The sequence below is a fragment of the Cinclus cinclus genome, chromosome 6 (genome assembly GCF_963662255.1).
Source record: "Cinclus cinclus chromosome 6, bCinCin1.1, whole genome shotgun sequence".
In the NCBI taxonomy this organism is placed as follows: domain Eukaryota; kingdom Metazoa; phylum Chordata; class Aves; order Passeriformes; family Cinclidae; genus Cinclus; species Cinclus cinclus.
Genome location: NC_085051.1, coordinates 39,776,766 through 39,790,351, shown reverse-complemented (window position 1 = coordinate 39,790,351; position 13,586 = coordinate 39,776,766). Strand labels below are relative to the sequence as shown.

The window sequence follows — 13,586 nt, the reverse complement described above, 5'->3', positions numbered from 1 at the left end:
CCATGGTGCTAAACTCCTGTGGGATGATACGGCCGCAAGCATCACCCACTGGGATGCTGCATGGTTAGAAATGGACAATGAGGTCATCTCACCATGGGAAACAGGAAAATTAGTCCACGAGTAAGCCCTGTTCCTCAGGTTTGCTCTGTATGCTGAAAACATTTGAGAATTCCCCAGCTAGCCTCTGTTTTCTGGCTGCTTCCAGGCAGGGAACCACAGGTGGAAGAAAACCCAAGGAACCTATTTACAGATTCTGAGAATCAGCATGGGACAGTTATAAAGGGCTGTCTGGCAGCCAGGCATCTCTCAAGGAGCCAAGTCTGGGTTATGCATATGTGCTTAATTTAGCCACAGCTTAATAGTACATGAACGGTAAACTGCAAACTTCAAAATACGTGATCATTTTCAAAGGAAGGAGGTTGAATAAAAATCAACAAGGGAGAATCTCTGAAGCTTTGAGGATGAGCTGACTGCTCTAATAAAAAGTAACTGAGCCAGAAATGCTCTCTGCCAGGGATTTCTCTGCGATCTATTTTCTAAGGCTAATATCCTTGAATAATATTAACCATCTGATGTCAACTGCTTTTAACCACAGCCTCCTTCCTACCCAATTAATACACTAAACATTGCCATGCTCAGTAAGCATGTGGAAGCAAAGCAGATGAAGCCCCAGGAGTGGCATGCATGGCTAGACTTTGCCCACCCAACCACAGTTCCTGCATGAGGAGAAGTGTCTGACAACCACATATGCTGCTGGGGCAGGTAGGTTTGTCCTGGGGCAGGGGTCAGGATGTGCTCAGCTGGGAGTGATGCCAGCTCTGCAGGTGTCTGTAAAGCACACTGTGACAAGCAAGGTACTTTGTGTTGCTGCTTTTTCTGCGTTGTCCCATTTCCTGGCCATGTGCTATACTTCAGACCTCCAGGACAGCTAAAATGCCTCCATGCCCCCATAGTGTGGGATGTTGGGAATGCCTGGCCACTTTCCATGGAAGATGGGTAGCTGGTGGGATCTGGGCCAGCTCCTTCCTTGCCTGTGGCACTGCTTGTCAGCCTGGTGTATTTGCACCATCTCACCAACAGTTCACCATCCTGGGTCCTGAATGGGGTTTCCAGCTAAATCTCAGGGGAAAATTGCTCTTCTGGGCCTCTGCCCACCTGGGCAGCCAGCAACTTGGCACCTCATAGCCCTTGCCTGTCTGGCTCCAGAGGCTATAAGCGTGGGAGACAGCAGGGAAGGTGGCTGGACGCTGGTGTTGGACCTGACCTTCGGGACATCCATCTGCATATTCAGAAGTCGTTCCCAGCTGGTTGGCTGCCTCTGGCCTCCCCACTCCCTCTTTAAAAGCCTGGGCGCAGCGGGAGGACGCGCCGGCGCTGTCCCTGCGGCATCCCGCGCTCCCGGGAGCTGCCAGCGGCTCGCCTCGGGGACCGCGGCCACGAAACACAGGGATGCGGCGGCTGGGGAAGGCTCTGGGGACAATTGCCGTCTGGAGGGACGGCACGCTGCTCCCTGCACGCCTGTCCCACCGAGGAGCGCCCAGGGAGCACAGCGGGCAGCTTCAGCTTTGGAGAAGGCACACTGCCCTCCTCTTCTGAGCATCTTCATCTCGTTCCTGCCTTTTTCGTCAGGTAAGAGGAGCCTCGGCTGTTTTTTAGTGTTCTGAAGGGCGGCACAAGTGAAAGCTGCCAGTAAGAGTAGGAACCAAAGCGCGCACCTGTTAACTTTGTGGGGAAAGAACTGTATCAGCGGGAGGAGTGTGCTTAGGGCAGCACCTTCTGGATCTGTGGTGCCAGGGATGCTGTGAGGGGGAGACAAGGCTACCCACAGCGAGCTGCCATGGCTTGGGGCTGGAGGCTCTGCTCCGTCCCTCCAAATCTCCAGAAGAAAGATGGTGGTGCTGGAAACCTTGAGCACGTGGAAGTCACCTTGCCAGCTCTGAGTTGATCTGCTTAAAAGGGGTGCATCTTCCAGGTTCCAGGCAAACCTCACCACAGGGGACAGGTAAGCTCCTGACCTTGCTGTTGAGCACAGCAGAAGAGATAAATTGTGAGCAAATGTCAAAAGAAAGTGTTTCTGTAGAAAAACGAAAGAGGTTAGGGGACCACACCTTTGAGGAAAGGATTAAGGGTGGATGGAATCTATGACTGCAATGTGTTTGCTGTGTGACTTTGCTGGGTGCAGACGCCAGGCTGAGAGGCAGCTGCAGGCAATGGTGAAGCTTGTAACACAAGGGAATGAGGCATGATGTTGAGAGCTGCTGGCATCCTGGCCTTGTGCTGGCTGTGGATAAATGGAGCAGTCTGAAAGACCCTACAGCAGACTCTTAGAAAAATGAAACCCTAATGGTCAGGATGGGTGGGGAGACAACAGAGAGCATGTGGTGTTAGATAACCCAGAAAATACTTGTTTTATCAAGACTATGGCTCTGCAAAAGGTAGAGCTCTCCCAGACACCTGCCTGGAATTCAGGGGTGTTTGAAAAGAGGCAACCTGCTAATAACCACTGAGCAGATATCCATTTTCTACACTGTCTGGAGGGCTTGGCGTGGAGAGGTTACAGGGACAGGAGACTGATGGTGTTGAAAATGATCAGGCATTTCTGGGAATAGCAAAAGATTATCAGACTTTAAAGGTGCTGGGAAAAGACAAGAGCTGTCCTAATTTAGTGCTGCAAAGCTACTGCTAATTAATGTGGATAAGGAAGAAACACCCCACAGGGACGGGTTACCTTGTAATTGCCCAGGATACAATGTTTTACACCTTCTTTTGCAAAGCTGTGTAAGCAGGGAATGAGTGGAGGGGGTGGATCCCTGCTTGGAGCCAGCACGACAATTTTAAGCCTGGGGCTGCTGGCTCAGTATTTTTTCTCTTCCCTGATAATCCCCATCCTCGTTTCTTTTATTCAGTGTTTTGCCAAGCACTGAGGGACCCTGTGTTGTGTTAGCCTGAACATCTCGGCGTATTCTGCTCCCAGCGGGTCACATCGCACTTTTACCCTCTCGATGCCCTCCTCCACCAGTTTCTTTGTGCTGGCCCAGCCCCCCAAGTGCTGGTCCCCATCCCCGTGCCCTGGGGGCTCTGCTGGCAGGTGCTGGGGCCGGCAGAAGCCGGCAGTGGCCATGAATAGCCAGCTGTGTGCCGTGAATACCTTCACCAGGGATGCAGCTACTTTTCTGCACTCTGCCAACACCCAGGAGCACCCAAGCCCACGCCTCTGCCCGGGTGTACGAGGCAGAGGGCTCTGCCTGGTGCCCCCTGCCCTCACACTTGAGTCCACGAGGGCAGTTTCCCCAAATGCCCCTGGTGCAGATGCCGCTCGCCATGTGTGAAGTTTGTGCTGCCAGGCACCGTCGGGCCCAAAGCAAGAGGAAATGTACTCTGGGCACGACGAATGCCTGGCTGGTAGGTGGGAGATGTGGCAGTGCCCAGGGCATTGCTGCTGTCATGTGACATCTGACAGTCTGTTCACAGGTTTTGCAGCACCTGGAGGTTTCTGCCTGGGTCATTTCCTGGTGAAATAGTTTTTGCAGAGGGGCAGGGATGCCATGGTAATATGGGTAAAAAAAAATCTATGGCCCTGTTCTTGGAAAACTGCTGTATGAGGTCCTGTTTTTTACTCTTTCTCCAGTTCCACACCTCCAGCAGGTTGAAACATTAAACATCTGGAAAGCCTGCCAGTCCGTCCAGGCAGGAAGAAGATACAATGGACAGCAGGACTGGCTTTGAGCAGGACGGAGACTCTGCCACTTCAGGGCATGGCCAGAGGCTGAAATTGGAGCCCTGTTTCCAGAATGACTCTCTCTTGTCTTCCCCCAGTGCATCCCTGATACCACAGCTCCTCAGCCACACAATGGTTGGCAGGAACCTGGATCCCGCCATTCTTTTCTGTTCCTCTCAGGCAGTGGCCCTACCTCATGACTACAAATGTGGTGCAAGTCCTGGAGAAGAAGAACAAGCCCTGGCTTTCCCTAGGACCCGTGTCCCAGCTCCTGTGCCCTGTGCTCGTGATGGGGACCAGCTCTCCAACCAGCACCCACGGGAGCAGCTCTGTGACCAGCACTTGCAAGCCAAGAGGGCCAGGGTGGAGAGCATCATCCAGGGCATGAGCCTCCCACCAACCCCTCAGGCATTTGACACGAGCCCAGAGGCAGCTTTTAGGCATGAGAGGGAAAGGGGTGGTGAGATGCCCCAGGAGAACAAGAGGAAGCCAAGGGTGCCCCAGCAGGGCGTGGGGGCAGCTGGACAAGTGGCTCCCTCAGGGAGCAGCTCCCATGCCAAGGGCTGCCAGCAGCTGAAAGAGCAGCTCTGCTTTTTAGAGCAGCAGTTGAGGTGGCTTCAGGAGAAGTTCTATCAAGTCTGGGACTCTGAGGATGCTGCCCAAACCCAGGAAGATTCTGAGAAAGTGCAGCCACTGCCTGGAAAGCCTGAAGACAGACTGAACAAGGACAATGCCACTACCACAAGCAACCCATGCAAAGTACCTCTCAGGAGGAGTGTCCTGGAAATGTGTGGGCTGAAGGAGGCTGAGGACAGAGGTGACACAGGTGGCCTGCCCTTGGCAGTGAGGGTACTCTCACAGGCCCTGAAGCACGAGCTGGCTGTGGTGACATCCCAGGTAGTGGACTCCGTCCTGAAGACTGTCTGGCTGAAGGCAGACAGCCACATCCAGGAGGAGAAACACAGCCTTCCAATGCTGGGGCCAGATGCCAGGAGAGAGTATTCTGCTGGTGGAAAATGCAGAAAGCCACTCGCTAAGCCATCTCCCATGAATGCACCAGGCTCCCTGGACTCACCCCAGGCTGAAGTCCTGCCAGGAGCTTCAGGGAAGAGCCTGGGCTCTTATACTGGCTCCTTCAGTTCAAAGGGGGTCAGAAAATCCTCTTGGGTACCCAGCATAGGTTATTCACTGGGCTCAGCCACCCCTGTCCAGCACAGCCAGCTGCTGAGCCAGCTGTTGGGATATGGCCAGCACAGCCTCTGGGGCAGTGACTCTCATGAGAGCCCATCTGCTCTGGAGAGGGGTTGTCCAGAGCCCCTCAACTTGCACTGGGGAACAGTTAAACTGAGGTCATCGATTGTGAGACAGCAGCATCATCATTCCCTGGCCCTGAGCCCTGCCAACATGGAAAGTCCAGCACTACTGCCAGCTGGCAGGGATGGCCACAGTGAGCTGACAGCTGCAAAAGACAGAGCGCCCTTTGCCTTGACCCATATATCCTTTGGGGGCAGCTAGAGGTCCCTGGGGAATGTGCTGCCCTTGTCCTCTGGAGCCACAGCTTGGTACAGTCCCTGCCAGTGTCCACAAGGCCAAGGTACCTGCTGCTCCATAGGAGGATACACAGGTGTGGGCAGGAAAGGAGTCCATGGAGGGGCATGGAGGCCATGGAGGGGCACTGCCACTCCTCAGGGTTGGTCAGATACTGTAGTATAGCTGTGGGTATAATCCAGGAGCTACCAAGCCTGCTCTTGGGCCATACTGGGGGTCCTGTCATCCTAAACCACAAACAGGTGTCTCATGGAAATTCTGATTCTCACAAGACTGTGGGGAGCATTAGCTTCCTCAGGGTTTCTTGAGGGAATAACCATTGGCTGTCCAGCCAACGATGAACCCCCCCCTGCCCCACTGACAGGCCAGGAGGGGCTATGGGCACATGTGTGTCAGGGGTGGTGCTCAGGGACATGTCAAGCTTGGGGTTTGCTACGTGTAGGCTTTCCTTGACCCCAAGGCAGATGCAGGAGGCCCTGACCCCTGGGCACCTGAAGAAGGCCAAGCTGATGTTTTTCTTCACCCGCTACCCCAGCTCCACTCTGTTGAAGACCTACTTCCTTGATGTGCAGGTAAAAGAGCAGCAGCCTGAGCTGGTTCTCGGCAGGGCTCCCACATGGTGTAGCATCTAGCCTGCCTCCCTGGGAAACCATGAGGACAGGGCTGCTCTTGCGTCTCCCTGCCTTGCTGGCAGGAGATGGGGGACAGCACGCATTTCAGCATGGGCTGTCCAGGAGCAGGTGCTCAGCACTGTGGCAGACCAGGGCTGTCAGTTCTTCACTCTGTGCAGTCAAGGTATTCCAATTAAAGCACACCATGAATGTGCCTTCCCACTGTAGGGCAGCCAGGATATGAATCTCAGTGTGGAGAACACCTTGGATACCCCGATGTCATTTGCCCCAGCTGGTGCTTTTGCAGCCTTGGGGCAGGGCTGGGTTTGGGCCAGTCCAGCAGTGCCTGGCTGGGTTTGCAGGGGCTCGTGGGTAGGGAGGATTCAAGCTGGCATAACACCATCCTCTTGCTCTCCCCCAACCAGTTCAGCCGCTGCATCACCTCCCAGCTCATCAAGTGGTTCAGCAACTTCCGTGAGTTTTACTACATCCAGGTGGAGAAGTTTGCCCGGCAGGCCCTGCTGGAGGGTGTTGTGGATGCTTGCACTCTCCAGGTCTCCCGGGACTCAGAGCTCTTTCGTGCCCTCAACATGCACTACAACAAGGGGAATGACTTCCAGGTGAGGATGGGGATCTGGGGAAAGGGCGTGGTGGCATTTGTGGAAGTAAGGAGGAATCATGACATGGTGATGTCATTGGCTGATGCCTGTCTTGCTGCAGGTGCCAGGGCGGTTCCTGGAGGTGGCCAGCCTGACACTGCAGGAGTTCTTCAGCGCCGTCAGGGCAGGCAAGGATGCCGACCCCTCCTGGAAGAAACCCATTTACAAAATCATTTCCAAACTGGACAGTGACATCCCAGAAGGCTTCAAAGCTGCTGGCTGCTCCCAGGAACTGCTCCACAGCTGAGTCTCTGTGAAAGCAGCCCTGGGTCATGTGTGAAGCTGCCATGTGCTAATCATAATCACCTCATGGGCACTCTGTACTGCAACTGTTATTTGGGGTACCTTCTGCAGGCCATGCCCTTTCTGTAAAACAGCTCCTTAGGTGAGGCCTATCACTTGCCTCATGCACTGGGGTTTTATGCTGTGTATTTTATTCTGCTGCTCAGAACTGGTGAGGACTGCAAGAAGGGAGGGACAGAGATGAAGCCATCAGGCTGGAGTCTGAGAAGTTGTCTTGCCCCAGCTCTCCTCATGACCCTGGCTGAGCTGCCTTCATTCTCTCTTCCAGAGGGTCACAAATCAGGGCAAACAGCCTTGCTCTTTATAAAACAGGAAGAGGTCCTAGTAATGGGCAAAGTTTCCCTGGCACAGCAGACTAGCAGATGTACTGAGTCCAAAAGCATGACTCAGTTTCTGTCCAGATACAACACACCAGTGTCCAAAGAAAACAGCTGGTGAATTCCAGCATTTCAAGCACTCCATGGGGACAGTTGTTCTGTCTGGGATATGTAAAAACTACGTTTGTTGTAGCCAGCAAAAATAACACTCTTCTCCACCTCTCCTGTGCTGTTAGACAAGACCCCCCTGTGCAGCTGTGCATTCCCAGCAGTGTGCTCTGGGATGCTGGAGGAGAGCAGGGTGCACAGCCAACACTGCTTGGCACCCCAAAGAGCCTCCACCAGCCCATCACCTCAGAGGACAGCTCCATGTTAAACACTCACCTGTGTTCCTCACACTGCGTTCAAACTGCCCCAAGCATCTCTGTTCTGCACCCTGCCCTTGGTGAAAGAGGAGAATGTTATTTGGGATCCGTTGGTCCCTCTGTGGGTTTAACACAAGCTGGGGAAGAGCTGGGCTTTGACATCTACAACCCCATTGCTGTAAGGGTTGTAAACTCACAGAGGTTTCTTTACCCTGTGACCAAGACTTAAGTGACCTCTTTTCTACCTGATGGAGGATGGTAAAATGTTTTGTGTCAAGGGCTCTCTAATCTTGACAGATGCGGCAGTGGAGAGGAAAAGGCTGTGAAGAGGAGGGAGGCCTGAGAGAGGCGTGGCACAAGGACACTGGGAAGGCAGTGATGAGCAACAACATACCTGGGCAAAACCCTCAGGGAGAAGAAGATTGGGAAAAGGCCAAGATAATTTTGGGTGTGCTGTAAGGTGTCAGCAGGTACTAGAATGCAGCAAGTAACTCATGAGAGGAGAAGCACAGCTCCAGCATCAGATGAGCCTATGGGCTGATCCACAAGCAATGTATCTACAGGAGTAAAGAGGTGGTAACATCAGGACACAATGGGGAGCTCTGAAATAGGGGCAGTTTGACAGGGATTCCCCCCATTGTAAGTGTGGTCATCCAGATTTCCTGCTTCTTTTTGTATGTTTATTTCTCCAAGACTGTATATTTTACAACCCAAACACCAAATTTACTTGATTCCTTTTTAAATAAACACGTTGTTTAAGTTACCCCTTTACATCCCTATAGATGTATTTGATAATGTCTGTTCTAAAGTGTCATCCTAGGAATTTCTTCCTTTTGGTTGGGAAAAATAACACTCCAGCAAAAGGGCAGTCCTTCTGCCAGCATCTCTGTGGGGTCAAGCAGGCCCCTCTAACCAACATCAGGTACTTTAACCTGCCCCCTTCACCCCAATGCCTCATGGATAGTCTGCTCTGAAGTGCAACTTGTGAGGATCAGAAAGTGGGGGGTGCTGGAGGCGGAGAGAGGCATATCCCAAAGCTTAGGAGTGCTGGATTCAAATGTACAACACTGGATAAATGCTTCTGGTGGTACCATGAATGTGCCATTCCTGCAGGCAATAACGACCTCAGAACTTATGTAATGCTTTGGATAGGCAAAACCAAAGCTGCTGGGAAGGGAAATGACAGCCTGGCTCAGGGAAGGGTCAGCAAATTCTTCTGTCTGTACATAAATAATTAGGGAACATAAGGTACAGGTTTACTTGGAGGATCCTACACAAACAACGCCTTTTTACATGGAGCTCTTGGTGGGGGTAGCAGTTTCTTGCTTTCTGTGGTAACATGCAAGTCCATGAATGTCAGTAAAACAGCAGGTAGGGGACCAAGGACAAGACAGTGCCCCAAATCACAGTCATGCAGTGGCCGAGGTTGTAGATGTCTGGAGGTCATCGTGTCAAACTCCCTGCTTTAGCAGGGCCACTGAAAGATGGATCAGGACCATGTCAGAGGGGTTTAAAGTATCTCCAAGTAAGAAGGAACTCTACATCCTGATCATTAATGAAGACATTTAACAGGATTGGACTACTTGCAGCAGTATTTTTGCTCCAGTGGTTGCCATATAATTACAAGTGGGAACTAGAGAGCTGTGTATTACACTGGATTTTGTGAAATGTGGGCCAGTATGACCACAACACAAAGCATCTGGCACCAGTTATCCTTTGCCTCTGAAGAGGTCTCACTACTTGCATCCATGGCTTCAATTCTGCCCATGTAGGTTTTTCATCTAATAAAGAAGACATAAAAATACAAACCCAAGAAACCCCAAAACAGACAAACAAAAAACCCCCACAACCCCCCCCAAAACCCTTTCCCAAATGACAGCAAAACCAAACCAAACCAAAAAAACCACCAAAAAACAAAACAAACAAAAAACCCCTGAAAAACAAAGAAAAAACCAAAACCCCAGAAAACAAAACAATCAAGAAGCTCCCCAGCATGGCTAGAGAGACTCTGCAAAGGACTCAAGATCACAGGGCACTTGTATTAACTGGCATCTTCTTTGGCAGTTTTTTAACCCGTCTACCTTCAGCCAAGTGCGACAGAGACCACAGAAGTGGCAGAGATGCAGAGGTAGAACCCACCCACTTTTCTGACACCCTATGGTCCTCCTGCAAGCAGAGATCCTGTCTGGGGAGCCTGGGGTGCCTCCTCCAGGGCCACTTATCTGTCTGGAAGCAAGAGGGGTTGCACTCAGACAAGCACAACTCTGCTGCTCAAGTTGAGTGAGCTGAATTAAAAAGCTTTGTGCTTCTGTGAGAACCTTGGAAAGCAGTGGCCAGCTGAGAAAGAAGGAGCTCACTGCCTTCCCTCCTATCTAGGTTACAAAAGTACTGATATGGAGAAGGCAGTACATCTGCTGGGAGGTGGGGAAAACTGGAGTTACTCCAGGGACAATGGAGCCTGAAGCATGAGGGAAACTGGGTGTGAATTCCAGTCACTAGTGGGGTTCTGCAGGGCTCCAGTTCTCTTCCAACATCTTCATTAATGACTTAGACTCAGGACTCAAAAGAATACTAAGATTACTAAGTATGCCAATGTCAACTCCCTTTGAGGGCAGAGAGGTTCTGCAGAGAAAACCTCAATAAATCACACAGATGGACAACCACCAATTGTATGAAGCTGAACAAGGGCAAGTGCTGGACTCTGCACCTGGGATGGGGCAACCCTGGCTGTGTGCCTCCAACATCCCCAGAAGGCAAAGTGGAGGGGCAGGCACTGGTTTTCTTCTCTCTGGTGACCAGTGAGAGGACTTGAGGAAATGGCATGAAGCTCAGTCAGGGGAGGTTTAGTTTAGATATCAGAAGGTGTTTCACTCAGGGGGTGGTTGGGCACTGACACAGGCTCCCCAGGGAAGTGGTCACAGCTCCAAGCTTGACAGAGTTCAAGAATTACTTGAACAATGCTCTCAGACACATGGTGTAACTCCTTGGGTGTCTTGTGCAGAGAGGGGAGTTGAATGATGATCCCGGTGAGTCCTTTCCAACTCAGCATATTCTAGGCTTTTATGAAATTAAGGTTTCACTACTTGTGCTCTGCAGGGTACAGTGTGTAATGTCATTTACGTTCTAGTCCTACCCAAGACATAGAAGCTAGTTTTCAAACAATGGTGCACCCATTATCCCATTTCAGTAGGGAGATTCCTACTGAAAAAGTGGGTCTGCTTGGAGGGCTGAGGGGAGAAGGGAGAGCTGCTGCCCACACAGAGACTACGGTCATGACTCCTAGGCTTGGCTGAGCTCTTGCTTCACCATTTCCCACTAATTAGCCAAGGAAACAATTTGGGTAGTGCAGTCACTACTGCTGAGTTTCATCTTTAAATAAAACATCCTTTCCTTCCCTCTATCCAAATTTCTGTGGTATATGCAAAAAGCCCATAACTATCTCCTCCAGGAACAATTCCTTGGGGCTATCCTTTTACATTTCCAATCACACTCCTAGCCCATCCACAACACACCAAATCCACACAGCTATACAGCAGTAAAGGCTGCTAAATATTTAAAATCACTGATTCCTGCCTCCAGGCGGAGGTTGCCAAAAGAGGGAGGTGTGACCACATTGACTAAGCTGGCAAGGGCCTGAGAACCCTTATGTACTCCTCTATGTTAATACTTACCGTAAGAGCCCTTATTACTCATGTGTAGCTGATTAGAGCTTGAAGAAGTTCCTAGGTAATGTTTGCCCTGTGTGCCAAAATAGCTTGGGGAAAATTGACAATAAAATGCATCTGTTTTTCCTTTTCTTCCATCTAATGACTTGCACCTGTCTACAGTGACTGAACCAGCACTAGAAGTTCCCAGCTCAAACTAATGTTTGTGAAAGGGTCCTTCCCTCAAATACACATCTCAGGTGCTTAATTTGACATCAGGGCAGCTCTCCAAGTAAGTACCCTTGGTGAGCCAGTGGCCCATGTTCATGAAAACTCAGTATTTGCTGTCCCACTGTATGCATTGGAAGGACAGATTAATCTAGGTTATAGTACAATTACCACATTTGAGAGACCTGTCCTTCTCTGGAGCAGACAGCCCTTCCTCTGCCTCTTGTGTGCAGAGCTGCCCTGTGCTGCAGACCCAGCACCATTGGGAAGAAAGTGAAGCAATGCACGGAGAGACTGTGGGGAGCAGTCCTAAGGCTAAAACAGGCCGTGGAGTCACTCAGGACAGACTGGTGTGTCTAGCTGATAGCAAAAGCCTTTTGCTTTTGCACACCAAGAAATAATGTATCTGTTGAACCATGGGCCAGAAGATGGGAACTGGGGCTGTCAGGTGCCAGCTTCATAGCAGCAGCCAGGTGAGCTGTTCTCCCTTGACTTACTCAGTGAAAAGCCCTGTTTTGACAGTGGGAAAGGAGCCACATAGCCAGGGCTGCCCTGGCTCATCAGCCTGCTGTCACAGCTCAGGTGCAAACACAAAAGCCCAGTGCAGAGATGAGCATGGTGGAAGAGGGAGATTGGAAGATTTGCCCAGACAAGACTCCACAGGCTGGCGTACCATGACAGGGAAGCCACCGTGTAGCCCAGGGATTTCTGAGGGAGATACTCTGATCAAGGGTACACAAAAGACCGAGAGGACAGTCAGCCTCTGCTGGAAGCTGTCTTCACCACCCAAATCCCACAGGCTGGTGCTTGTCTTGGAGAGGGGGGTGGGAGAAGATGACAGGCAGGCTGCTAGAGAAAAAGCACACATGTCCATGAATACATAAACACCAAACCAATAAATCCATTTTTAAAAGCAGGCCTGATAGAGAAGGCTTGAGAATGGCTCTTCAAGTAAAACCAGGGAGAGCTGTGCATAGATCTCAAGGAGAAGCAGATTTAGGTCAGCACTCAACACTTTGAGGATACAGTTCATATTCATATACTAATTCCTTCTCATCTAACTGTACATGCTGCTGAGTGGCAGGTGAAGTCCCATGTCACTAAATCCCATGATCAACATTTTCTTTTTTTTTTTTTGTAATATACAAACATTAGAGACACCTAAAATTTGAGAAAATTTCTGATTTTCTCCTTTTTAGATGGCTTTTAGCATTTTCACAGCAAGCAATCTCACCTGTCATCATCATCTGCAGTATTTCTACAGGCTTTCCAAATTTAGTCATGTTATTCAGCACTAGACTTTTGATTAAAAGTTTATTGGGTAATTTTCATTTTATGTGCAAGGGTTAAACACTGTTCTTGTTTTTGCTAATCCAATAAAACAGGCACTACAGACTACCTACTAAGCAACTCTTAATGACACAGCATAAAAGTCCAACTGGCATGAGCTGAAGTGGCAGCTTCCCTCCTGGTGTTTATTGCTTTCTCACTAGCTGTTCTACTAGATTTAAAAGGATTGTTTTTAAAAGCACCAGTCTGTACCCAACAGCATCAATCTTTTTGTCTTACTCCAATCATGGAAAATAAGCAGCTAAAACTAACTGGTGAAATGAAAAGGTAATAATATGAAAAATACAAATAGAGGAAAAAACGTGAAATTTCAAGGAAGATACTTTACTGGATTTCCCAAATCACATATGTGTCATCCATAGCTTTGTTCAAATAAATTATAAAAAACGCTTGGTGTTATTTAAAAAAAAAAAGCTAAACACCTAACATGTACACATATAAACATATCTACACATCTCAATATAAAACCTCTCCTCATCTGGTTCTCAGAGAGCAAACACAGAATATCCATAATCTTAAGTAATTGCTTTTAATTTCTAGTTTAGAGCTTTTAAAGAATAAATAACTATAAGGAGAACAATAAAAGCCACCAAGAATTCATGCTCAAGGGAAAAGTGAGGCCCGACATCTCTACATGTACTGAGTCCCTATGATTTGCAATACAACCTGTGTTGAAATAGAAACAATTATAAAGGCTGGTTTTAGATAAAACACTTTTGGAATAGTACCTACAGTTAGTATTAAAAAGATAATGCTGTAAAATGGTGTTTTGAAAACCCAGAGTGCTCGTCCCTCTTGTACAATCATTATAAAGCAGAGCAGCTTTATAATTATAAAGAACCT

General features: G+C 49.6%; 1 protein-coding gene across 1 annotated transcript; it reads left to right on the top strand.

Moving 5' to 3' along the window:
- The first annotated feature begins 3,703 nt into the window (after nucleotides 1-3,703).
- PROX2 (prospero homeobox 2) lies at nucleotides 3,704-6,783 on the top strand. Its single transcript, XM_062495390.1, has 4 exons — nucleotides 3,704-5,077; nucleotides 5,731-5,885; nucleotides 6,254-6,497; nucleotides 6,598-6,783. Exons 1-4 carry the CDS (start codon nucleotides 3,704-3,706, stop codon nucleotides 6,781-6,783), a joined length of 1,959 nt encoding a protein of 652 aa, XP_062351374.1.
- The last annotated feature ends 6,803 nt before the right edge of the window (nucleotides 6,784-13,586 follow it).